The sequence below is a fragment of the Lampetra planeri genome, chromosome 75 (assembly GCF_965212315.1).
Source record: "Lampetra planeri chromosome 75, kcLamPlan1.2.h2, whole genome shotgun sequence".
NCBI classification, from domain to species: Eukaryota; Metazoa; Chordata; class Hyperoartia; order Petromyzontiformes; family Petromyzontidae; genus Lampetra; species Lampetra planeri.
The window spans coordinates 1817560-1842963 of NC_136180.1; the positions used below are offsets into that span (position 1 = coordinate 1817560).

Below are 25404 nucleotides of genomic sequence, written 5' to 3' on the forward strand. Positions count from 1 at the left end.
TTCGTCCAAAGTTTGCCACGTGGATGTGAGTGTGGGTTGGCGGAGGCGAAGGGGCATTGGACACACTGTGGCATGCGAGAAAGAACAATTGACGGAGCTGCCGCTCAATTCGCTGGTAGGAGCATCAGCAACGCGCCACACCAGCATGACGGCAGCTTGCAATAACCCAACCAATAGTAGATGTCTATTGCAATTTATATTAATATATTAACCCCCCCTCTTCTCTTCTGATTGGTTCAGAATTGGCATCACATTTATTTCTCCTACATTTAAGACCGAAACAGGAAGATTTCTCCACAATTCTGGCTGTCACCTGATATGGCTGGTTGTTAATAATTACCGGCGAAACGTCAGTATATGAATTGCAAATGTTGTGGGGGGTTTTACTCTCCAACAAGTAACGAATTGGCACATTTTATTGGCTTGACAAACCACCATACTAATTGGCTATGTCGTGTGGTGGCCGGTTTGATATCGGCATTAAGTGGAATCGGTATTAATGTTCTGAATCAAAGGGCAGCAAGGTATTCATCTAAACAAAGGAATTCGTGGAGGAATGAAAAAAATACGTAGGAATAGGCTTTACTGTTTCTGACAAGAATACAAGAGGTATTAAGATGTTCAAACATATTTTTTGATAGCTAAACCAAATTGATTATTATCATCAGGTGGAAATGTATAGCAGCAGTCAAATAATCTTAATGCGTAACATTGATTCTAAATGTGTTTGGAAAAAACGAAGGACCTGGAGACAAATCCGCACAACAACCACGGGGGGAGAGACAACCAAACTCAAAAGATACAGCAGCAGGCATCCTCAGGGTCGGAATCAAACCCACAACCTACTGCATACGAGGCGTGGGAGATAACATCTCCTAGCCACGAGGGCACCCAAAAACCAAAATGGACACCGACTATCACTACAAGGCCTCATCAAGTCTGCATTAACCACACACCATGCTTGTGGTAAAATATGCAAATAAAACTGCTTTGATTATAATGTAGGCATTCTCCTTGGAACTAATTGGCCTGCAACCAGTATCAAGATGTTTCAAGCTAACCATCAGATGTATCAAGGTGATCATCCTGATAGTGGTGTACGACAATCAGTGATACTGGTAAAAAAGGAGTCCCGGTATTATAACAGAGTATAACGCCAAAAGGCGAACAGCACGATGACAATGCAAATATCAAAGTATCAATAGCCCGGGTTGAGCAGTTTCAAAGCTAGTGCATATGTTACTATCAAAGCACGTTTGTTTTTACGTTTTACCACAAGTGTGATGTTGTGGTTGGTGCAGACTTGATCATGCCTTGTCGTGATAATTCACGATGTAACACGATTTTTGTTCCTGGGTAGTAAGTGTTATTTTCTAATTGCTTATGCCTCAAAAGTATAGAAAATGGCTATTATTCCCCACAAACTTTGCTTACTTACTACCCAGGAACAAAAAAATTATTTTGTTACACAGTGAATTATATAATCGGTGTCTATTTGCTGTTTGAACATCGTAAACGCCTAATCTATTATTATTATTGCCTGGAAGGTTAATAAAGTCGAGTATCTGTATCATCATCAGTCATCTTCATTTCATGGGAATTCGTGTTATTGTGTTATTGGGTCTCACCTCTACATTGGCTTCCGTGTTCTTCAGTATATTCAATCTTGCTGAAACTTTCCCATTATGTGTCATAAGTTTTTGGAGTGAACACGAAAGGGATTCCTGTTTTAAAAAAAGAAAACAAACCAAACAAAAAAGCCTATAGCAAAACGATTTAAATCATACGCGATATTTACCCATTAAATGAAAAGGGTTGTTGTTGTTCGGAAAAAATGTAAGGAACCAGAAAGAGAGGAAGACCAAACACAGAAAACGATGGCTTGAAGAAGGCGTCATAAGGGGATTGGTGCCAGAAAGATGTAGCCACTAACTTGAGCCATATTAGCACTTCAAGACAGAGGAGAAAGTGGAAACAACAAGTGAAGAAAAGTGCAGTGGGCACCTACTCCGGGCTATCTTGCCTCATGGATCGTAATGATGATACACTACACTACTATTCATGACACGACTATAAGCTACACTATACACTACGCTATACACTACACCAGTTGTTTTAAACCTGGGGTGCACGCACCCCCTGGGGGTGCGAGATGCCCTTTCTGGGGGTGTGAGACATGCCAGATGTTTTTAGAAGCAAAATCGTTGAACACAAATTAAGCACATACATGCAAGTACCACTACATTATTTCATCAAACCTATTTATTTATTTATTAACATTATTATTAAAAAAATGTTGTATCTGTCTTTGTGTCTATAGCCGTGTTCCCGCGGCCTTGTGGATAAGTCTGGGAAGACAAAAGCTAGGGGAGCACACCCTGAGATTGAAGCAACGTGCTGGTGGCGTGCGAAAGGTGGTCCTCCGATAGACTGGAGCTCCGGCAGCCTCCTGCAACTGTGGAAGAGTGCCAGTCGTCCTGGGTTCTCCCTTTGCACTGGATTCCACCCTATTGCAGTAAAGAAGTGCTGTTGGGACTTGCACCCCCCCAACCGCACTCTAAATATACTCTTTGCGCAGGTACCCACTTCTGCCTCTGTGAATCGCGCATCTGGAAAAACTGGAGAAAAGTCTGGCGGCGTTGAGTGGTCTGGTGAGGGGAGCAGGTACGAACATATCCAAAAGCTCCTAGTCAGAGCCCCGCACGCCAGCGGCACAGGGCATTTGGTCAGTAGCAGCTGGGACTGAGTTGCAGCTGCTCTCGGCAAACCCCTGTGTGACTGAGTAGTCCAATTTAGGATCCGCACTGATCACCCCGAATGGAAAGGGGCCTTGAAAAGGTGGCCTAAACATTACAAACTCAAACTTACATGGATAGGTAATCGCACCTATAGGGTTGTTCCAGTCTGCGGTCGAAAAAACAATAAGAAAATAAATCTTGAATTAAAGTTTTCAGGACTACAGGAATTCATATTCTTGGGTCAATCTACGTGACATTACCGAAAGACCTAAGAATATAATAAGAAAATAATCTCCCTTAAACTGGCAACGTGGAGTGTAAAAACCCTACTGAGAGACCCCATCGAAGAACTGCCGTAGTTGCAGCGGAACTAAAGCGATAAAACATTGACATTGTTAGCCAAACCAGACTCCTGGATGAAGGCTCCCTGAAGGAGGAAGGCCAGGGTTATACCTTCTTCTGGAAGGGATACCTCCAAGGAGGACAACATCTACATGGTGTGGGATTTGAATTAAAAAACAGTCTCCTACCCAATCTCACAGAGACACCGATTGACATAAATAAAAGACTCATTACTATATGCATCTCGCTAGCAAAGAAGCACTATGCCACACTTATAAGTGGCTATGCACCGACTTTACCATCAGAGAGCGAGGTTAGGAATCGCTTCTACCAAGCACTAAATGAGGCCCACCGTCACATCCACAGCAATGATAATATTTTTTTGCTGGGTGACATCAATACTGGGGTGGGAAAGGACAATGAGGTGTGGAGTGGAGTTATTGGTAAGCATGGCATTGGGCAAGCTAATGCAAAATGGCATGAGGTTATTGACCCTTTGCGCTGAGCATAACTTGACCATCACGAACACCATATTTCAAATAAAATACAAATATAATACATCCCGGATGCACCCACGTTGCATCTATTAAGTGCCAAACATTGGCACTTAATAGATGACATCATTGTGAGACGTTCCGATATAAAAGACGTCTTACTCACCCGTGCAATGAGAGGTGCTGAGTGCTGGACAGATCACAGACTTATCACGACCAAACTACAGGTGAGAGTACGCCCTCCTATCTGTCTCCAGAAGTCAGGAAAGAAGCGACTAGACTGTGCCCGGCTCGGAAATGCTGTGGTCCGGAACGACCTTTGACACTCTCTGGCTGACAAATTGTAAGACGTTGAGACTCTCGCCCCATCGATCGTGATGATGATTTACCCTCCGCTAATTTCATAAGGCTTTCTCCCGAAGGTCTTGCATTATATGAGCGATCGACAAATCCCTCATTGAGTGGTTCATTGAAGAGCGGGAGGAGACCAGGATTCACAGAGCCTACTCACGGTGGCTAAGAGATCTAATCTCCCTCGCCTGGTATACAGGTGGGGGGTCTGATCCCAACCCTGATGTCTGTTGTATATGTGGAGTTTGCATGTCTCTCCCTCTTTCTCTTCCTTTCTCTTCCCACAGTCGCGTGGATTTGTATCTGGGTCCTCCAATTTTCCCTCCACATTTAGAATAAACATCACGTGTTTATTGTTTCACTGCTACTATAAATATTGAAATGATATGCAACTTGCTTCAGCTACGATTTGTAATGGCCAGGTAGCTTCTGAAAAATATCTGTATAAGCTAAGTGGACCTTTCCTGGTAAAAAAAAAAAAGTTTGTAGTTTTTTGTTAGATTATAGTTTACTAAATGCACCACAGTCCTGGAACGATGCGAGGCGTGTTCAATGCAACGCTGTTGATTTTAGCAAGTTTATCTATTATCAATGTGGATTTTTTAGTTTTAGTTTTGCGTGTGCCAGTGGGCACCACGAGTCGAGTTTAAAACAAAGTTCAAGTGCAAAACTCCAACATTTTTTTGCTTCGTGACTGCACTCATCTCACTAAGTCGCATCAATCGAGGAGAGCAGTCACAACCATGCTTGGCCCAAACCCAGATTCGAATCTGACCTCTGAGCCACACCACAGCCATCACCACTACCACCACCATCATCATCACCACCACCACCAACAACCGCCATTTCCCACTAAGTGACAGTGATCTCACCATGGCGCTTGTGCCAGGCTATGTGCATGGCATGTTAAGGCCACGTGAAGTATCAAACACCCACCAGCAGTACATCATGGGGCAGACCCAGGTGCCATGGTTCGACTGACTGAGATAACTGGCTGATGCACCACCTGTGCCCCCTACTATGCGAACTTGCTATGTTTTTGCCACCCGGCAGTCTGCTCATTGTTGTGAGCATCGCTCCTCTGTCCACCGTTGTTGCTGGAGGGCGACTGCCTCCAACTGCCCAGTATCGTCCTTCAGGAGCCTCCTCCACAGAGGCCGATCTTGACACCGCTTGTACCAGTCATCGGCAAGTACAATCAGCTCTACATCCTCCTGTACCACATTACTCCATCTCTTCTCCAGCCCGTGTCACGGCCGTTTAGCTGGTATAACCAAAAACTGTTTAGGCAAGCGGTGGCTGGGCATGTGGGCTACATGACCCAACCAACACAGCCTTGCCTGCCGGAGCTCACCATTGGGACATTGCCTAGATTTTTCAAGGATTTGTGAGCTCCTGGCACAATCCAGCCTGGTTAAACCCAGGAAAGATCGTTGGCAGGCCAGCCTAAATGTTTCTAACTGGCAAAGATGATTCATTAGGGGGGTCCACGTTTTGTAAGCATAGAGAAGGGAGGGCATGACAGTGGCCGAGAAGACCCGAAACTTTGTGTGGAGCGACAGACCGGGTAGCTTCCATACAGCGTTACGCAGCCGATGCAAAGTTAATGCCGCTTGACCGATTCGGAGTGAGACCTCTGCTGTCAAACTGGAGCTGGTCATGAGCACACTGCCCATGTATGGGAAACTCTCCACTTTCTCCACAACTGCCCCATCACCAATTGGGAGTTGTTGGGGTTGAGTGTCTGATGGTACAAAATACCCAGGCAGGTGCTTAGTTATGGTGGGGCTGATGGTAAGGCCCCACCTCTTAGTGGCACGCTCCAGTTTCAGGAGCAGTGCCTCCAACTCATCCTCTGAGTGAGCAGCAATCACTGGATCATCGGCATACATAACGTGGTTGACCAATATAGAGCCATCCCTTGACGGCACCCGGACATCGATCAGCCTCCCATTATATCTGTACCAGATGGAAATTCCTCCGGTAAAACCATCAAAGGCTTAATGAACTACGTGGTCGAAATAGTCGTTAAATAACGTGGGAACCAGAGGATACCCCTGTCGCAACTCAAGGTGAACAGGGAATGGCTCCGACTCCCGGCCACGTAGTTTAACCCTGGGCTTGCTCACCATCATTATGGTCCTTAATGATACTCTTTGGTTTTTTTGGTAAAGTCACATAGGTATAAAATAAAATAAATCACGACGTTTCGGGCGCAACACAAGCGTCCATCATCAGGTGGGAAAGCGATGCCTTTTAATGTATAGGCCTTGACCAGGTCAATAAAGCAGAGACATCGGTCGTGTTGGAACTCCCTGCATCTCTGCTGTAGCAGACGGACGTAAAATATAGAATCTGTGCAGGACCGCCCTTCCCTGAAACCACATTGAGGCTCCGCAAACCTCTCCTCAGCGTACCTGGCAAGGCGATGTTGAATAATCTTTGGCAGGACCTTTCCCAGCATAAAGGAGTGAGATGCCCCTGTAGTTGTTACAGTCTGTACTAGGCCTCGGCAAGGTAAGGTAATTTACTCTTTTTACCGGGTAAAAGGGTAAAGGTAACGGGTAAAGGTGTCGACATGCCAAGGGGTAAGGTAAAGGGTTGGGTAAAGGTAGCTCGGAAGAATTACCCGGTCGGGTAAGGGTAGCGCGAAGTATTACCCGGTAAATACTGTACCTTGTTTACCACTAAAAGCTCCGTGGCGCAGTCCGTGGCCTACATTTAATAAGTAATATTTTTTGTTAACTTTCCTAAAAACACGCTTTTATTAAATGTACGAGTAATGGCAGAACTCCACGACTCCAGGAAGTGGCCCCGAAGCTTGCCAAAACGTAAGGGCCCGTGGCCAATTACAGCCAACGTCAGTTGAGCGTGGACAATTAGATCCAAGCCGAAACATAACATATAACAAGTATAACCCGTAAAAACAAAGTTTTTCACTATAAATCCTTTATATGCGTGGCGGCTAGAGTCCTCTCGTCCTCTGGCTTGAAATGGCTGCCACCTATGGGTCAGATGAGTGCATTGCACCATTAAGCAATTGGTAATTAAATATATTTTTTTTGTCCTAATAAGTGTAAAATTTTGGAAAAACATTTTCACGAACATTAATTGTCACGCACAACGAGTCTGTGTGGAAAATGTCAGCTCGATTGGATCATGGGAAGTGGGTTAAAAAACGACCGAAAGATTTGCACGGTCGTAAGCAAGCAAGCGAACTTAATATAAAGGATTTAAAAAAGGATTTTATGATAGAATATAGTGTTGTCATCAGTATGACATAAGTATACCAAGTTTGCAGTCGATACCACATTAGGAAGTGGGTACAAATTTAGTTACCAGATTTGAGGATACAACAACGACGACAACGACGACGACAACAACGACAACAATGACAACAACGACAACAATGACAACAACGACAACAAGCGTGTAAAATTGGAATCATCGAGAGTATTCTATATGCATAAAGCGCTCTCCCTAGCATTTACCGTTATAAACCTTGTTCATGTGTAGTTCCCTAGTAATTACCCTGTAATTGGGTAATTTATATGGAGTAAGGGTAAAAGGTAGGCTCGTTGCTTTTTACCTTTTACCTTACCTGCTAAAGGGTAAAAGGTAGGTTAGAGTGATTGTATTGTGGTAAGGTAAAAGGTAGGGTAAAAATAGGCTCGTTGTTTTTACATTTTAACTTTTACCTTACCTTGCCGAGGCCTAGTCTGTACAGTCCCCCTTCTTAAAGAGGGGAACCACCAGGGCATCCTCCCAATTCTGTGGAACCCGTCCAGTGGTCCAGACTGTTATTATAATGTCATGTAGGGCAGTCTGTGTACAAACACCACCCTCCCTCAGCATTTTGCTTGGGAGATCATCGCTGCCTGGTGCGTTTCCCGGTCTAAGACTCTGGATCGCCGTCAGTTCTTCCTTAACAACTGGCACCTCAGCCAGCCACTCCAGGGGGTGACTACTTCTTCCAATATTTAAGACACTGCATCCTCAGCAGGGTCATCCTCACTTTTCCCCATTATGTTTTCCAAGCTGAGTGATTTCCCTTCCCCCAAGACCTCAGAAATGCTCAGAAAATCTGAAAACCTGTTCCTGGGGGTCGGAGATTGGATCACTGTTTTTTCCCCTAATGATGGTGATAGGTGTAAGACTGCAAGTGACGTTTTTGATGGAGTTAGAGTGATTTGTGGTTGCGAGCTACTGAGGCAGACTCCATCTCCTCAGCAACCCGCGACCACCACCCATCCTTGCAGCGCCTCACGGCTCTCCGAACCTCCGAGTGAAGGCTGCGGTAAGCCTCCTCATTCTCTGATGTGGGATGCTATAGGTGGTGAGTGGGCCTGGTGCTTTTTATCAGACAGCCTGAATACCTCCCCTGTCAGCCAGGGTCTCTGGGGAGGTCTGGACAATGTACCTAAAGCAGCCATTGCAGCTGCATGAGCCACAGTCCTTAACCTCAACCATTTCCCCTCGGCATCATGAGTGGGGGACGAGGTCAACCTCAGCTGAAAGCAATGATGAAAATCTCGCTTGCAACTTTCATCAGCTATCTGAGATCAGGCCATTGTCTGTTTAAATGGGGTCCTGGGTATACACTCAAAAGCAGAGTGGAAAAATGTAGGTGCATCTTACAGATGACAAGTCTATGATCAGTGGGCAGATCAGCTTCAAAGTAGGTCCTGGTGCCAAGGACATGGGTCTGCATCCACTGTTCCGTCACTATATAGTCCAGCAGATGCTCTTGCTTTGACCTGGCGTGCATCCATTATGTTGTGTGGATGCGCCGATGCCGGAGCAGAGTGTTGGTAATTACAAGCTCATGGGCTGCACAAAAGTCAAGCAGCCTCCTACCGATGCTATTGTGCTAACCCGGCCAATGCCTTCAAATCAATCCAGACCAGGTGCCAGCATCATGACCAACTCGGGCATTAAAGTCACCCAACAGGATGACTCTATCTCGAGGGGCCACTTTAGCTCTCACCTGTGACAGGTCATAAAACGCATTTGACTCATCGGCCTTGCCGGCATCCCTCCACTGATGTTCATCTTCGGTGGGGGCATAAGTAACCACATCCTCCACTCCTCGCCTCTGGTTGATAGGAAGGCGAACCCAAAGTAGTCTGGGGCGTACAGCTTCCCACACCTCACCGCCACACTCCCAGTCCCCATTCATTATTTTGTTCAGAAGAAGAGCCACTCCCTGTTGTTTGGCAGTCTCCTGCCCCGAGTAGAGGACTGTCTACCCCTCATGGTGGCAGGAGCCAGAGCCGGTCCACTGGACCTCCTAAATACCACAGAGATCCAGGCGGTACCGGTCAAGCTCCCGACAGAAGAGTGACAGCCTCTCCTCCGCAGTGAGCGTTTGAACATTCCAGGTGGCCACCCGCAGTGGCTTTTTGCTGTTTCTATAGGGACCCCGAGGGTAAGGATTCAATCTCCTGGCTCCGCCAAATGTAAGTTTGGCCAGGAGACATCATAGATGACTGTCTCCCCTGGGACAGCTTAGCTGTATATATTTTTTTGTGGATTAGTGGTAATTGAATGTGGAGAGGTTACCAGCCCCTCGCATCTGTCCAGAGCCCACTTTGGACGCTGTGGTGGCTACAAACACCATGAGGAGAATGGCAAATTTAAATTCGCCCTCCGCACATGGCACTGCTTACCATAGCATTACCGTCCAGCACCAACATCACCACCACTACCACCACCAGTCGGTACCACCACCATCACCACAAACACCACTACAATCACGACCACCACCATCGCCACCATCACCACCACCACAACCACCACCATCACCATCACCACGCGGTTGCCACGTTCAGAGCACCTCACCTTTGCCTGCCGATCAGCCTCCTCTGTTGACGTGAGCTTGTGGCCCCGGTGTGCACCGCTCGTGACACAGTTGGCGCACACAGACGCCCCATGCTCCTGGCAGAACATGGCAAGTGCCTTGCCATGCTGAGCACAGAGGTCCAGATTTGGGAGCCTCGGTAGTGCCAAGCTCGGGTTGAGCTCCTTCCGCGGCCGTTCCCCCTCCGGGCTGAGACTTGAGTACCTATTGGTACAAACAGTCTTCACTGAGCGACCATGAATAGCGGCTATATCTCCCGTAGCTCACTTGTCCACATTGGGGCACCACGGTGGCAAGATGTTAACTATCTCAGCTGGTGCACAGGAGGTCGTGGGTTTGATCCCGACCCCGAAATCTGCTATACATTTAGAGTGTGGGTGTTCATTCTCCCTGTGATCTTATGGATTTTTCCTTGGTTGTCCAGTTTTCCCCTCTGCATTTATAACAACAAACACTGGGGTACCGCGGTGCGGAGATGTTAACAACCCTGCCTGGTATGCAGGAGGTTGTGTGTTCGATCCCATACCCTGACAGTGGTTGCTTCTGTATATTTGGAGTCTGCCTCTCTCTCCCGTGGTGGTTGCATGGATTTTTTTCCGGGTCCTCCATTTTTCCCCCTCCACGTTTAGAATTAACAATCATGAGTTTAGAGGATTTGACTTCTGCTATGAATTTCCACGTGATGATAATCCAATTGGTTGAGCATTCATTTGTTATAGACAGGTCACTTCTGAAAAAAAGCTATATAGCTCAGTGGGCCTTATCTGGTAAAATGTAAAAGAGTTTCGTTTAGTATTGTACTGTCACGAAACATGAGTAGGGACTCGCGAGACAAAAGACAGTTTCAGGTTACAAGTATATTTTGTTTAACCAGATGACAACTCCAGAGACCGGGAGTTTTTTTGAGTTTAGTTTGTTGTCCTTCTCCCGTCACCTCCAATTAGCACGGTTGGCTATGTACGGTGTGAAAGAGGTTATACATACATACATGGTATTTTGTAAATGTTGTGGGATTACTTTCCAAAACACCAGTGTGCTGAACTAGTAACGAATTGGCACATTTTGTTTACGTGACACACCTTACTAATTGGCTGTGTTGGGTGGTGGCAGGTTTAACGACACATTTATATTTACACGATCTAACCCTAAAAAACCTTAATTATGGTATACAGCATGTTGTGGGTTGCGTACTCGCTCTGTTTCTGCACAGCAGCGTCTTAAGATGTGGGAGCATCATGCCTGCTCTGTAAATCCACAACGTGTTATAAATCACGAAAAATGTCACAAGCCTACCTCTGTAATTTGATGCTTTTTGCAATTATTTATCATCATTATCCATGGGCTGATAGCCCCCATAGTAGGTGTCCACTGAAACAGTCATTACTTTCCACTTTTCTTTGTCTTGTAGTGCCAATATGACTCAAATAGTGCCATGTCTTTCCAGCACCAATCTCTTATAAAGTCGTCGTCAATCCATTCTCTGTTTTTGTCTTTCACTCTTTCCGGATCCTTAAAATTTTCCTCAAACAACAACACCACACTTTAAAATGTTCTGTTGTTGTCCATCCTAAAACTGGCACTATTGTGTCCAAATAGTGCCAGTTTCCTTCCCATCAATGCCTGTGTAGTGGTGGTGTTGACGCGCGCCGACTGTGACAGTGATGGATCACGGGGCGGCACGGGGTGCGGGGTTGGGCACGCGTTGTGGGCGTGGTATGGACGCGCGCGCCGGGAGTGACGGATGACGGGGCGGCGCGGCGTGGGTGGTGAGGCACGCTGAGATGTGGGAAAACAGGATCGTAGCGAGTGCCCAGTGATTGGTCAAATAGGATGGGTGCTCTCAGCGACGTCCGCAGGTGGGGTATAAAGGGGGACGCGCGAGAGCACTCGGGGTTGTTAACCAGTTGAAGATCGAAGACGGAGTTGAAGAGATAGTGCCCCGAGACCCCTAGTCCCGCTGTCCTTGTAGGGACCGGGGCCCTGTGTGGCTCGGAGGCGAGACTGTGGGACCCGTGGTTCGACGCCCACGTGGGTCGGGACTGGGGGACCCACAGTCGAGACGGACACCCCGGCAGGGTGTGTCCCGAGTAGCTCAATGGGTGTTTGTCACCCGAGTAGCTCAGTGGGCGTTAGTCGCCAGAGTAGCTCAGTGGGTGTTTGTCACCCGAGTAGCTCAGTGGGCGTTAGTCGCCAGAGTAGCTCAGTGGGCGTTAGTCGCCAGAGTAGCTAAGTGGGTGTTAGTCACCCGAGTAACCAAGTGGGTGTTAGTCACCCGAGTAGCTAAGTGGGTGTTAGTCACCCGAGTAACCAAGTGGGTGTTAGTCACCCGAGTAGCTAAGTGGGTGTTAGTCACCCGAGTAACCACGTGGGTGTTAGTCACCCGAGTAGCTAAGTGGGTGTTAGTCACCCGGGTAACCAAGTGGGTGTTAGTCACCTGAGTAACCAAGTGGGTGTTAGTCACCCGAGATACTACAGTGGGTGTTAGTCGCCTGTGAACCGAAGTTGGTGAAATAAAGAGTGTGCTACCCGTGAAGTCGTCTCCCGCCGAGTTACTACATTACAACTGGCGTCAGAAGTAAACCTGTCTTCAAGAAGAATGGATACTAGGAAGACTACCCGTACCCACGAGCGAGATCGGGAAGACGACGGCGTAACGGAGACACCAACCTCGGGAGGAGAGGACGAGGAGTTGCCGCCGATGCAGCACTTCGCGGCGATGGCCGACGCTCAGCTCGCCTCCGACACCAGCCTACAGGACGCGCACTCCCGCCTGGCGGAGTTGCTGCTCGCCGCCGCTGCAGTTTTGGCGGAGATCTCCGTTCCAGCGGGCGGAGGGACGGCTGCGGGGTTGGAGGAGGCGGCGCGGCTGGAGGGTTCCCGCCAGAAGGCGCTTCGCGCCAAAATTTTTGAGGTTGGCGCCGTTTTTGAGGGACCGCCATTGTTTGGCGGGAAACGGGGACACCACGTGGCCGGAGATCTCCACTCAGCGCGGCCCGCGTCATCGGCGCGCGCCGGAGCTCTCCAGGGTGCGACTGCTGACAGAGCCGACATTTTGTACAACCACGGTGGCGCGGGGGAAAATCGTTCCGACGACGACGACGACCGAGTCCTCCAGCAACGATTGCCCGCGCTGTCGGCGTTCAAGGCAGACGGAGGCGACTGGGGAGCCTTCCACTGAAGGTTCCTCGCACATCAAGAAATGTCGGGGTGGTCCGACACCACTGCCCTGCGCGCTCTGCCAGCGATGCTCGACGACGACGCGCTTGCAGCCTTCACATCGGCCCCAAGGTCGTCTCGCTCAACGCTACAGGCCGCGCTACACCTGATGGCTAGGGTGTTCGGCCCGCCCTCGACCTGCCGCCACCAATTCTACGATCGGCGGAAGGTGGCTGGGGAAACAACGCTCGCCTATCGCACGGCGCTGCTCGCCTTGGCGGACGCAGCTTTTCCCCGCATGGACAAGGAGGGGAAGGACGCCATGGTGACGGAGCAGCTGCTGGCGTTGGCCCACGAGTTGGGAGTCCCCATCAATGTGGCAGACGAAATGGATATCTGCTCCCTGGCGATCGCCACGAGTATTCACGCGTACGAGGTCCTCAAGCGAAAGCCGACGTTCGTCTGCAAATTGGCGGAGAACGCGGCACTGGCCGCCACGATCGCCGAGCCTCAGCCAGCTGCGGATCGGGAGCAGGCCTTCGCTGTATCGCGTCCGGGGGAGTGGAGAACGGGAGGTCGTTCACCCACACGTTCATCCCGCAAGCTGGAGCAACCGAAACCTATGACGTCCCTTGTCGTCTGCTACAACTGCGGCCTTCGGGGTCACGTCGCAGCCGGGTGCCGGGCCCCGCGTCAGCGCGCCACGGGACCACGTCGGGACGACGACCAGGCCCACAAGTCATCCCAACTAAACCCGGCAAGTCGCGGCACCTCACACGCCCGGTCCACATACGCGGCACGTTCGGGTCGCCGCTTGGCGGTGGGGGGTCAGCGGCTGGGTGCCGGGGGTTCACTTCGGCGGGGGGGGTCCGTACACGGCCCGCAAGCAGTCGAATGGTCCGAATTGGCCCACAGGATAGTGGCTGCGTCGGCCGGGTCGTCCGTGGTAACGGGGTTTATTGACGGGGTTGAGGTCCGGGTGCTTGTGGACACGGGTGCGTCGGCCACTATCATTTCGGACCTTATTTATAACATTCTTCCCATCCAAAGTCGACCCCTTCTGCCTGTGGACGTGCCATTTTATGCGGCGAATGGGGGATCCCTGGGGATCATCGGCCAGATTCGGGCGACTATTTGCATTGGTGACATCAAATTGGCGGGCCCTATTTTTGTATCATCATCGCTGGCCGTTCCTTGTTTGCTAGGTACGGACTTTTTGTCCAAAATGCCCATCAAAATTCTCATAGATCAGGCCTGCATTGAGCTTCCGTCGGGACGGCGGGTTGCGTTCTTGACAAGCCCTACCAAAATACGCACGGTTTGTGCGACGGTGCAGGCGCTGGCAACTCAGACTGTACGGGTGCCCCCGGGATCGCAAATGTTGGTACCCCTTCGGTTGAGGAAACCACTCGGGGTGGGTGCGGGGGCACAGGGAGTACTGTTGGGGCCGTCTAACAGGGCCAAAAGGGGCCTCGACTTGGCGGTAGCTCAAACCATGGTGAGAGGGGACAGTGAGCCGTTCGTAATGGTCCTGAATACGGGGTCGCGGCCGGCCATAATTACGCAGGGAACGGTGCTGGCTCACGCCGCGCCGCTACCCGTTGAGGAACAGCTCGTTGCTCACGCCGATTTCAGTGTCGAGTCGCATCCTCCAAGTGATGAGGGGACAGAGTGGTTGGACTCGTTGTGTGCCGGGTCTGCTAACTTGTCCATGGTGCAATTGGGAGCATTGAGGGGTTTGCTACTCGAGTTTGCTGATGTGTTCAGCAGACATAAGTACGATATCGGCTGCACAGACCTGTTGCGCCACCACATAGCTACGGGGGACGCGGCCCCTATTCGACAGAATCCCTTCCGGCTCAGCCCAGCCGAGAAGGAGCATGTGCAGTCGGCGGTTAATGATATGTTGGCGGCCGACATTATTTCGCCCTCTTCCAGTCCGTGGGGTGCTCCTATTGTCCTAGTTAAAAAACAGGACGGGTCTTTGCGGTTCTGTGTCGATTTCCGCCGCTTAAATAAAATCTCGATGGCGGATGCGTATCCGCTCCCCAGAATGGATGAGTCGCTGGATGCCTTGGCGGGAGCACAGTTTTTTTCCACACTCGATCTGCTTTCCGGATTTTGGCAATTGCCCCTCGATAACGAATCTAAACCTAAAACCGCTTTCCGGACACCTGGTGGCCTATTTGAATTCAACCGTTTGCCCATGGGCTTACATTCCGCTCCCGCCACGTTCCAGAGGCTCATGAAATTGGTTTTGTCGGGCCTCCAATGGGACACCTGTTTGATTTATCTCGACGATATCATCGTTTTCAGCCGGACTTTTGAGGAGCACCTCCAGCGACTGAGAGCGGTGTTCCTCAGGATGCGTTCCGCTAAGCTTAAATTTAAGCCAACTAAATGTTTTCTGCTTCGGGAATCGGTCAGGTATTTGGGCCATATCGTGAGTCGTTCAGGGATCTCGACAGACCCTGCTAAGACGCACTGCGTCAGCTCATGGCCAACGCCAACCTCGGTCACGGAGGTTCGCAGCTTTATTGGATTCGCCTCCTATTACCGTCGTTTTGTCAAGCAGTTTGCCACCATAGCCAGGCCCCTGCACGCTTTGACGGCTAAGGGTGTGCGGTTTCACTGGGGGGCGGAAGAGGAGGCTGCGTTCTGCTCCCTTCGTGACGCCTTGGTGCAGGCTCCCCCCTTGTGTTACCCCGATTTCACACAACCGTTTTTGCTTGACACGGATGCCAGCAACACGGGTATCGGGGGAGTGCTCTCACAGGTGGTCGGGGGAGTCGAACGGGTGGTCGCCTACAGTAGTAGAGTTCTTTCCCCCGCCGAACAACGCTATTGCGTGACTCGCCGTGAATTGTTAGCGATTGTGTTTTTTACACAGCAATTCAGGCCGTATCTTTACGGCCGTCATTTTACGGTTCGTACGGACCATGCGGCTCTCCAATACGCTATGCGGGTGGCGCAGCCATCGGGCCAATTGTCCCGATGGTTGGAGGTCCTTCAGGACTACCAATTCACGACGATTTACCGCAAGGGATTATGACACTCAAATGCGGACGCCTTGTCGCGGTTGCCACCGCGCACGGACTGCGCATGTTTGCTGGGATCGGCGCGGTGTAAACCCCCGGTCGCCGACACCGCGGGAGTTGCGCTCGCCGCCACTGACACCCCGGGTGTCGACGCTCCCACGGGGAGGGACTCGCTGTTATCGTTGCCCCTCATTGAGTGGGGCCGTCTCCAAATGTCCGACAGCTCCCTGCTTACGCTACGTCGTAAAGTTGACGCTCCCGAGGTAGGGGATGCGCGGGTCGGTTCCTGGGTGTGCAGACAGGGCCTCTTGATGAAGTGGGACAACATGTCCCGGCGTCACGTGCTTGTTGTGCCTTTTGCTATGCGGGGTAGGGTCGTTCTGGCTGCTCATGAACGACTCATGCATCTGGGTTTTCACAAAACGCTCGCCCTAATCCAGCGAGACTATTATTGGCCGGGGATGGGTAACGACGTGGCGAACATTCTTAAGGGATGCGTAGGGTGCGCCCGAAGAAAACCGCCACCATTGGCGGTTAATCCACCGCTGCAATCCATTCAAGTTTTGCGCACAAACGAATTGGTTGCGTTAGACATCTTGGGGCCCTTTCCTGCTACGCCGAGGGGAAATAGGTTCCTGCTGGTTGGCGTAGAGTACTTCACCCGATGGCCCATGGCATGGCCACTCGCCAACCAGTCGGCTGCAGCGGTTGCGGACGCCTTCGTCCAGGGTTATGTTTTGGACAAGGGCGCCCCCGAACGCTTGCTGACGGATCAAGGAAAGAATTTTCCGAGCGTTTTGTTGCGCGAGGTGTGCGACCTGTTGGGTACAAAGAAAGTGCGGACTTCCCCGTACCACCCGCAGACTGACGGGATGGTTGAGCGTCTGAACAGGACGATTACGTCTATGCTGTGCCAACAGGTCTGCGACGATCAGGTTGATTGGGACTTACAGGTGCCGGGGGTACTCGCGGCCTATCGAATGGCCCCTCATGCGGCGACGGGGTTTTCCCCATTTTTTCTTATGTATGGGCGGGAGGCCGATCCGGCCATGGACGTCCAACTGGGGATTTCCCAGCCACGTGCAAAATCAAAATTGGCAGACCACATCAAATTTAATATCGCCAAATTGGCTGAAGCGCGGGAGGCGGCGAGATTGAATTTGCGGTCTCGGCAAATCGCGAACGAGAGATTGCATGGACGGAGGGTGCATACGCACGATTGGAAACCAGGCGATAAGGCCTGGCTGCATTGTCCACATGCACCGTTGGCTACGTCCCCCAAATTGTTGAGACCTTGGAGGGGACCGGTGGAAATTGTGCGGGTTGCACGACCCCAGAGTATACAGATTAAATGGGGAAAACGCCGTTGGTACGTGCACCCCTCTCGACTGAAGCCCTATTCGGCACCGTGTGACCCCGTTCTGTGCCGTAACGACCGGGCGTGTGATGTGACCGTCGACTCGGGGAGGGATGTGTCGCAGACTGATCCTCACGTGTCTCCACCTGACCCTCCCCCAGGTGTCTCGGGCCTGACGGCTGCTGACCGTCGGGAACCGGAACCCCGCGGCACGCGCGGGTCCCCGATGCCTGGCCCGTGCCTTCCTGAACTGCCGGCACCGCCGGACGGTCAACCGCGTCTGGTGCCCTACGACAGACCGGCAAGGCGGACTCGGGCTAGGGCACAACACTTTTCGTGAAGACATTTTTCAACACCGAGCTCGCCCGGTGTTCCCCCTCTGCCGGGGTCATTTCCCGTTCTAGGGACGCTCGGAAAGAATGGGACGCTGCACGAGTCGGAAGAGAAGAAAAAAAAAAAGAAAAAAAAAAAATTATTTTTCTTTTCTGCATACACATTTGGTACTGTCACTCGCCGGATTGTATATATTGTTCTGTTGTTGTGTAGTGCCATTGGTTGATGGTTGCGGATGGCAGTGTTCGCGTTGTGTTGTGTTGTTACGTTGGTTGTTGTTCTTCTTGTTGTGTTACGGGGCACACTGGGGGGAGGGGGTGTTGTATATTTTTATAGCAGCCGGGTCGGCTGCGAGCTATGTGGTAGGGGGTGATGTAGTGGTGGTGTTGACGCGCGCCGACTGTGACAGTGATGGATCACGGGGCGGCACGGGGTGCGGGGTTGGGCACGCGTTGTGGGCGTGGTATGGACGCGCGCGCCGGGAGTGACGGATGACGGGGCGGCGCGGCGTGGGTGGTGAGGCACGCTGAGATGTGGGAAAACAGGATCGTAGCGAGTGCCCAGTGATTGGTCAAATAGGATGGGTGCTCTCAGCGACGTCCGCAGGTGGGGTATAAAGGGGGACGCGCGAGAGCACTCGGGGTTGTTAACCAGTTGAAGATCGAAGACGGAGTTGAAGAGATAGTGCCCCGAGACCCCTAGTCCCGCTGTCTTTGTAGGGACCGGGGCCCTGTGTGGCTCGGAGGCGAGACTGTGGGACCCGTGGTTCGACGCCCACGTGGGTCGGGACTGGGGGACCCACAGTCGAGACGGACACCCCGGCAGGGTGTGTCCCGAGTAGCTCAGTGGGTGTTTGTCACCCGAGTAGCTCAGTGGGCGTTAGTCGCCAGAGTAGCTCAGTGGGTGTTTGTCACCCGAGTAGCTCAGTGGGCGTTAGTCGCCAGAGTAGCTCAGTGGGCGTTAGTCGCCAGAGTAGCTAAGTGGGTGTTAGTCACCCGAGTAACCAAGTGGGTGTTAGTCACCCGAGTAGCTAAGTGGGTGTTAGTCACCCGAGTAACCAAGTGGGTGTTAGTCACCCGAGTAGCTAAGTGGGTGTTAGTCACCCGAGTAACCACGTGGGTGTTAGTCACCCGAGTAACCAAGTGGGTGTTAGTCACCCGAGATACTACAGTGGGTGTTAGTCGCCTGTGAACCGAAGTTGGTGAAATAAAGAGTGTGCTACCCGTGAAGTCGTCTCCCGCCGAGTTACTACATTACACCTGCATCATTTGGTTGCACCAAAGAAGGTGCAACCGTTTTCTTACTTTTACCTTGGTCACTCTTTATTATTACTATGAACGTGTATATAAGGCGCAGCAGACCCAAAATAGGGCTTCAGAGCACCATACAGAAATAGAGAGAAAATAACCATTTCGAATTAACATATCCTAGGAAATAGTGTTGATTAATTTTAACTCTGATTCTGAAATGTTGTCAGTTTTAATGTAAGGTGAGTAATGCTTAGTATGTGTTGCTCTTCAGTTTTCTGGGTGAAAAGTGGGATGGGTTTTGCCACATCCTGGTTAGCTTAATAAACTAACAGACTCATAGAGATACATATGGATTCAGAGCCACATAGATACATAAATACTCATAGAGATACGTAGAGATATGTAGAGATACGTATGGATTCGTAGAGATCAAGATATTTAGATACTCAGAAATACAGAGACTCATAGGGATACATAGAGATGTAATAGAGATACATAGAGACTCATAGAGCAAATACATAAATATGTCGTAAAACCCGCCACCACCCGACACAGCCAATTAGTAAGGTTTGTCAAGTAAAAAGAACATGCCAATTTGTTACTAACACAGCACACTGGTGTGTTGGAGAGCAAAACCACAACATTTACAATCTGAGTACTCAGCTTGTAAATGTTGTGTGCTGTACTAGTAACGAATTGGCATGTTCTGTCTACGTGACAAACCTTACTAAATTGGCTGTCAGGTGGTGGCGAGTTTAACGACACATTTGTAAATTGACGTGATCTGACCCAAAAAACCTGCATTATGGAGTATATTGGTCGCGAAAGCCTACGTGTTAAACAGACTCATAGAGATGAGATACATATATATTGAGATACATAGAGACTCATTAGGGATATATAGGAAATTAATAGAGATACAGAGACTAAACGAGATACATAGGTGGAGAAGATGGCAATCTACCCATGGTCTGCACTGTAACGTGCTTGTCACAAACTGATGTTATCATCCCGGTGATTGAATGTCAAAATGGCCCTCCTGATCAGGATTACAACACCAAAGATCCTTTTCATTGCCAAACTTACCACAAAATAGGGCCGTCACTACGTTTCTGCTATCTAAATGTAGAAGTATATATCAAGGCCGAAGTGTGACTTGCTGGGACGTTTCCTCGCAATCCAGATGGCTGGACGCGCTCCTGCTCCAAGAAACTCCTGTACAGCTGACGACGAGAGCCTCAAAAATGAAAATTCCTGCCAGCTACCACCATCCCAAGCAGGGACTACCAACGTCACGTGAAATTCCATTTCAAGGAACTCACCACAACGAACGCAGAAAACAACATACCGACAGCCATCATCATCGTCAAAATCATTTATGTATCTGTGATAAATGTATAAACCTCCAAGAACCACATGGAGCCCAAATATGCTGCCTGCTGCGACCCATCCCGCGGTTTTCGCAGGTGACTTCAACAGCCATCACATGGCCTGGTGTATTCAACCAATGAAACCTGTGGAGAATGGGTCATCGACTAGGCAGCAACTAGTTATCTGTTCATTCTGTTTGATGCTAAAGATCAAGGCACCTTCCATTCCGCATGATGGAAGATGGATTCAAACCCTTACCCGTGCTTTGTGTCGTGTTCCTGTTCGGGTGAACCGCTGTGTGCTTCCAGAATGGTTCTAGACAATTCCCGAACAGTTAGCACAGGCCAGGCTTGGTGCATATCGGGGTCAAAATTCTGATGATCACGTCCACCCCTGTGCCACGATGCAACTTTAGAAAGGGCAACTGGGAATCTTTTATTGAAGACATCGTATGCACTGTCTCCCAGAATCCAACAAAGTCAGAAAACTATGAACGTTTCACCAAGATTATGCTCAAGCAGCCCACTCACAAATTCCATGGGGTTACTTGGCAGAATACACTCCATGCTGGAAAGGACAAAGCAAGTCCCTACTCCAGAAATACAGAGTCAGGAAACTCAGAGTGTGGAAAAGCTCTCCTGGACTCCCTAAATGAATCCAGGAGCCAAAGGTGGACAGAAGCGATGGAGTCATTAGATTTCACACACTCAAGCCATAAAGCCTGCTGTCTCCTGAGACACCAAGGAGCAGCACCACCACCGAGACACAAGACCGCCAATGTGCCCATCAATGCCATCGCCACACAGATGCTATTGAATGGAAAGATCTCTACAGATCGGCAAAGACAGCGAGTGAAATGAAAACTACACCAATTAATAGCAGAATGTGCACCGACAACAGCCTTGTTATCCCCCTTCAATGAAGAATAGGTCATTGATGCTATAAAAGCCACTTGATCAGGAAAGGCCACAAGATTAAATGGGATTTATCCCAAGTTCCTTAAACACCTTGGCCAAAAAGGATGCCATTGGCTGGCCAGATTGTTTTCAGACATAATTTCCTCAGGCAAATTCCCAAAAATGGCGACAAATGAAGATCATTGCCATTCTGGAAGTCAACCGCAAACCCAAACAAGTTCTGCCCCATATCCCTGCTTTTTACAGTGTACAGACTCCTATAGAGGATGCTACTGACCTGTATGTCACCGATCTTCGAGGAAACTATACCAACTGAACAGGCTGGCTTCCGCCCTGGCCACAGCATTTGCTATCAAGTGTTGGCACTCACCACACACATTGAAGCTGGCTACCAGTGCAAAAAATCACAGGAGCCGCTTTCATAGACGTATCACTGGCCGATGACACAGTATGGTGGGAAGGCCTCGTGCTAAAGCTGTCTAAGGTCATCCGATGCCAGCAGACCCTCAGACTTCTATCATCGCTACTGTCCAACCAGCCATACCATGTCCACCTAGAGAACACTGTCAGCAGAGCCCGCTTCCTCAGTAACGGGCTCCCACAAGGATCAGTGCTTGCTGTGGCACTTTTAACATACATAGATATGTGACCTCCCTGTCACCGTCGGCCGGAAATTTGGCTACGCCGATGACCTAGCACTTGCCGTCCAAATAATGACTCAAAATTGAGGTCAAAAGTGACCTGTTCGAAGACCTCAAGAAACTCAAAACGTACTTGAAGTACTGGAGGCTCCGCCCAAACCCAAGGAACACTGTTGTAACATTATTCCATCTGAACAATGCAAGCGCCGACCAGAAACTGGCCGTCACTTTCTGTGGCGAAGAGGTCCAGCACGACAAGTACATCAAATACCTCGGTGTAACTCTTGCCAGCAGCCTCACCTTCCACAAAACCTGCAGAATGCTGCTGTAACAACAAAATCGCGAGTTAATCTCGTGCATAAACTGGCCGGAACAACACGGGGAACAAAGGCAACAACGCTCCGGACGGCCACCACAGCACTAGTCTTCTCTGCGGCAGGATATTGTGCCCTAGCCTGGAATAAAAGCATGCACACAAAGCTGGTGGACACAAAAATGCATCCATGAGGGTCATCTCAGGGATGCTAAAGAGCACACCATTGCCGTGGCTTTCGGTCCTCGCAAATATCGATCCTCCGCAGCTCTGTCGCAATGCTGCATCTGTGAGGGAGTATTGCAAGGCCATCATAAATCCAAACCTCCCAATAAACAAAGACATCTCCATGCCCCCACCACACAGGCTCAAATCAAGAAAACCTTTCTTGTAATATGCAAAGAACATACATGATGATGACAAGACCACCAAAGCACGATGAGCGGAAACTTGGGCAAACACCAAAATCTTGCAGAAATCCATCATCAGCGGCCCTGCAATCCTCCAAACAGGATCTCATCTACCGAAGAAGATCTGGTTCTCCTTGAATCAGATCCGGACACTCCATGGAAATGTGGACACTTTCTTCACAAATAGAAAATTAACAAGAGTTCAGTTTGTGACTGTGGTGCAAGATCTCAGACCGTGCAACATATCAGATCATTCAACGGCGATCTGAAACAAATCCATGCGGCTACTCCTGAAGAAGTCGAATCAACATTAAATCTCGAAATCAATTGTAATCTGTTGCGGTCCCAAAAATGCCATACAAAAGAAGAAGAAAGGGATACATAGACTCATAGACATGTTTTGCGACTCAGAGATACAGTGAGGGAAAAGGTATTTGATCCCCTGCTGATTTTGTACGTTTGCCCACTGACAAAAAGAAATGATCAGTCTATAATTTTAATGGTAGGTTTATTTGAACAGTGAGAGACAGAATAACAACAACAAAATCCAGAAAAACGCATGTCCAAAATGTTATAAATTGATTTGCATTTTAATGAGGGAAATAAGTATTTGACCCCCTCTCAAATCAGAAAGATTTCTGGCTCCCAGGTGTCTTTTAGACAGGTAACGAGCTGAGATTAGGAGCACACTCTTAAAGGGAGTGCTCCTAATCTCAGCTTGTTACCTGTATAAAAGACACCTGTTCACAGAAGCAATCAATCAGATTCCAAACTCTCAACCATGGTCAAGACCAAAGCGCTCGCCAAGGATGTCAAGGACAAGATTGAAGACCTACACAAGGCTGGAATTGGATACAAGACCATCGCCAAGCAGCTTGGTGAGAAGGTGACAACAGTTGGTGCGATTACTCGCAAATGGAAGAAACACAAAATAACTGTCAATCTCTCTCGGCCTGGGGGTCCATGCAAGATCTCACCTCGTGGAGTTGCAATGATCATGAGAACGGTGAGGAATCAACCCAGAACTACACGGGATGATCTTGTCAATGGTCTCAAGGCAGCTGGGACCATAGTCACCAAGAAAACAGTTGGTAACACACTACGCCGTGAAGGACTGAAATCCTGCAGCGTCCGCAAGGTGCCCCTGCTCAAGAAAGCACATATTCATGCGCGTCTGAAGTTTGCCAATGAACATATAAATGATTCAGAGAACAACTGGGTGAACGTGTTGTGGTCAGATGAGACCAAAAAGGAGCTCTTTGGCATCAACTCAACTCGCCGTTTTTGGAGGAGGAGGAATGCTGCTTATGACCCCAAGAACACCATCCCCACCGTCAAATATGGAGGTGGAAACATTATGATTTGGGGGTGTTTTTTTGATAAAGGGACAGGACAACTTCACCGCATCAAAGGGACGACGGACGGGGCCGTCAAATCTTGGGTGAGAACCTCCTTCCCTCAGCCAGGGCATTGAAAATGGGTCGTGGATGGGTATTCCAGCATGACAATGACCCAAAACACACGGCCAAGGTAACAAAGGAGTGGCTCAAGAAGAAGCACATTAAGGTCCTGGAGTGGCCTAGCCAGTCTCCAGACCTTAATCCCATAGAAAATCTGTGGAGGGAGCTGAAGGTTCGAGTTGCCAAACGTCAGCCTCGAAACCTTAATGACTTGGAGAAAATCTGCAAAGAGGAGTGAGACAAAATCCCTCCTGAGATGTGTGCAAACGTGGTGGCCAACTACAAGAAACGTCTGACCTCTGTGATTGCCAACAAGGGTTTTGCCACCAAGTACTAAGTCATATTTTGCAGAGGGGTCAAATACTTATTTCCCTCATTAAAATGCAAATACATTTTTCACATTTTTGACATGCGTTTATCTGGATTTTTTGTTGTTATTCTGTCTCTCACTGTTCAAATAAACCTACCATTAAAATTATAGACTGATAATTTCTTTGTCAGTGGGCAAACGTACAAAATCAGCAGAGGATCAAATACTTTTTTCCCTCACTGTACATATAGACACATGGGAGACTCAAAGAGGTATATAGAGACACATAGGATCGACAGAGACTGGGTGAAAAGTGGGCTAAATTTTTCCCAATACGAGCCAGCTGGCTCAACAAATGTAATTTACTAAACCAATGGACTAACCCACCAACTAACCAACTAACTATCTTTTCCGGGGACCAGGACCTGTCCACGATGCTGGCCAGCTTGAAGTTTTTCACGAGCTGCAGCCGCATCTCCTCCTTGGAGCCAAAGGGCAAGACCCTGCGGCACTCGGGGCAGGCGCAGGCACCGTCGCGCCACGCGCTCACGATGCACTCTCTGCAGAAGGTGTGTGGGCAGCCCAGCAGCACGGGGTCGACGTAGAGTTGCAGGCAGATGGAGCAAGTCAGTTCCTCCTCCAGGCCCCGATCCCGGCCACCTGCTGCTGCCGCCGCTGCCATGCTAAGTGAAGCCGATCCGCTCTGCTGTCCCTCTGCTCCCGCAAATCCTAACGAGGCGGGACAGGTGGGCTAAATAGACAACAACAACAACAAAATAATAATAAAGTTTGGAGACATTTTTGAGTAGATGTAACTCCGTGTTGTGTTCTGTCCACCGGATAAGTGGGGCTACTCGACAACAGCTGAGCACCAGGGTGTTTGCGAAATGGCTGAACTTTAGTTCAAATTTGTTCTTCCAAAAGGCAATTGCGTATCTGCAATAGCGACACCCAAAACTTGTCGAGCGTCGCGCTCAATTCCCGTGCTCTGTCCAAGACGCACCTGGTCAGACTCGTCTACCCTGTCCGCTTCTTTATTTATTATTCATTTAATTGCTCGTTT

The 25404-nt window shown here is 49.5% G+C and overlaps 1 protein-coding gene across 1 annotated transcript in view; it reads right to left on the reverse strand.

Annotated features, from left to right (window-relative positions):
* The window catches only part of LOC144737882 (E3 ubiquitin-protein ligase TRIM21-like), a 33753-nt gene extending 8649 nt beyond the window's left edge, over window positions 1-25104 (reverse strand). The window contains exons 1-3 of the mRNA XM_078620767.1: window positions 24767-25104; window positions 9767-9989; window positions 1629-1724 (exon numbers count right to left, since the gene is read on the reverse strand). Coding sequence (XP_078476893.1) covers window positions 1629-1724; window positions 9767-9989; window positions 24767-25023 — 576 coding nt within the window. The 5' untranslated portion in view covers window positions 25024-25104. The remainder of the gene's footprint in view (window positions 1-1628; window positions 1725-9766; window positions 9990-24766) is intronic.
* Between the last annotated feature and the right edge of the window lie 300 nt (window positions 25105-25404).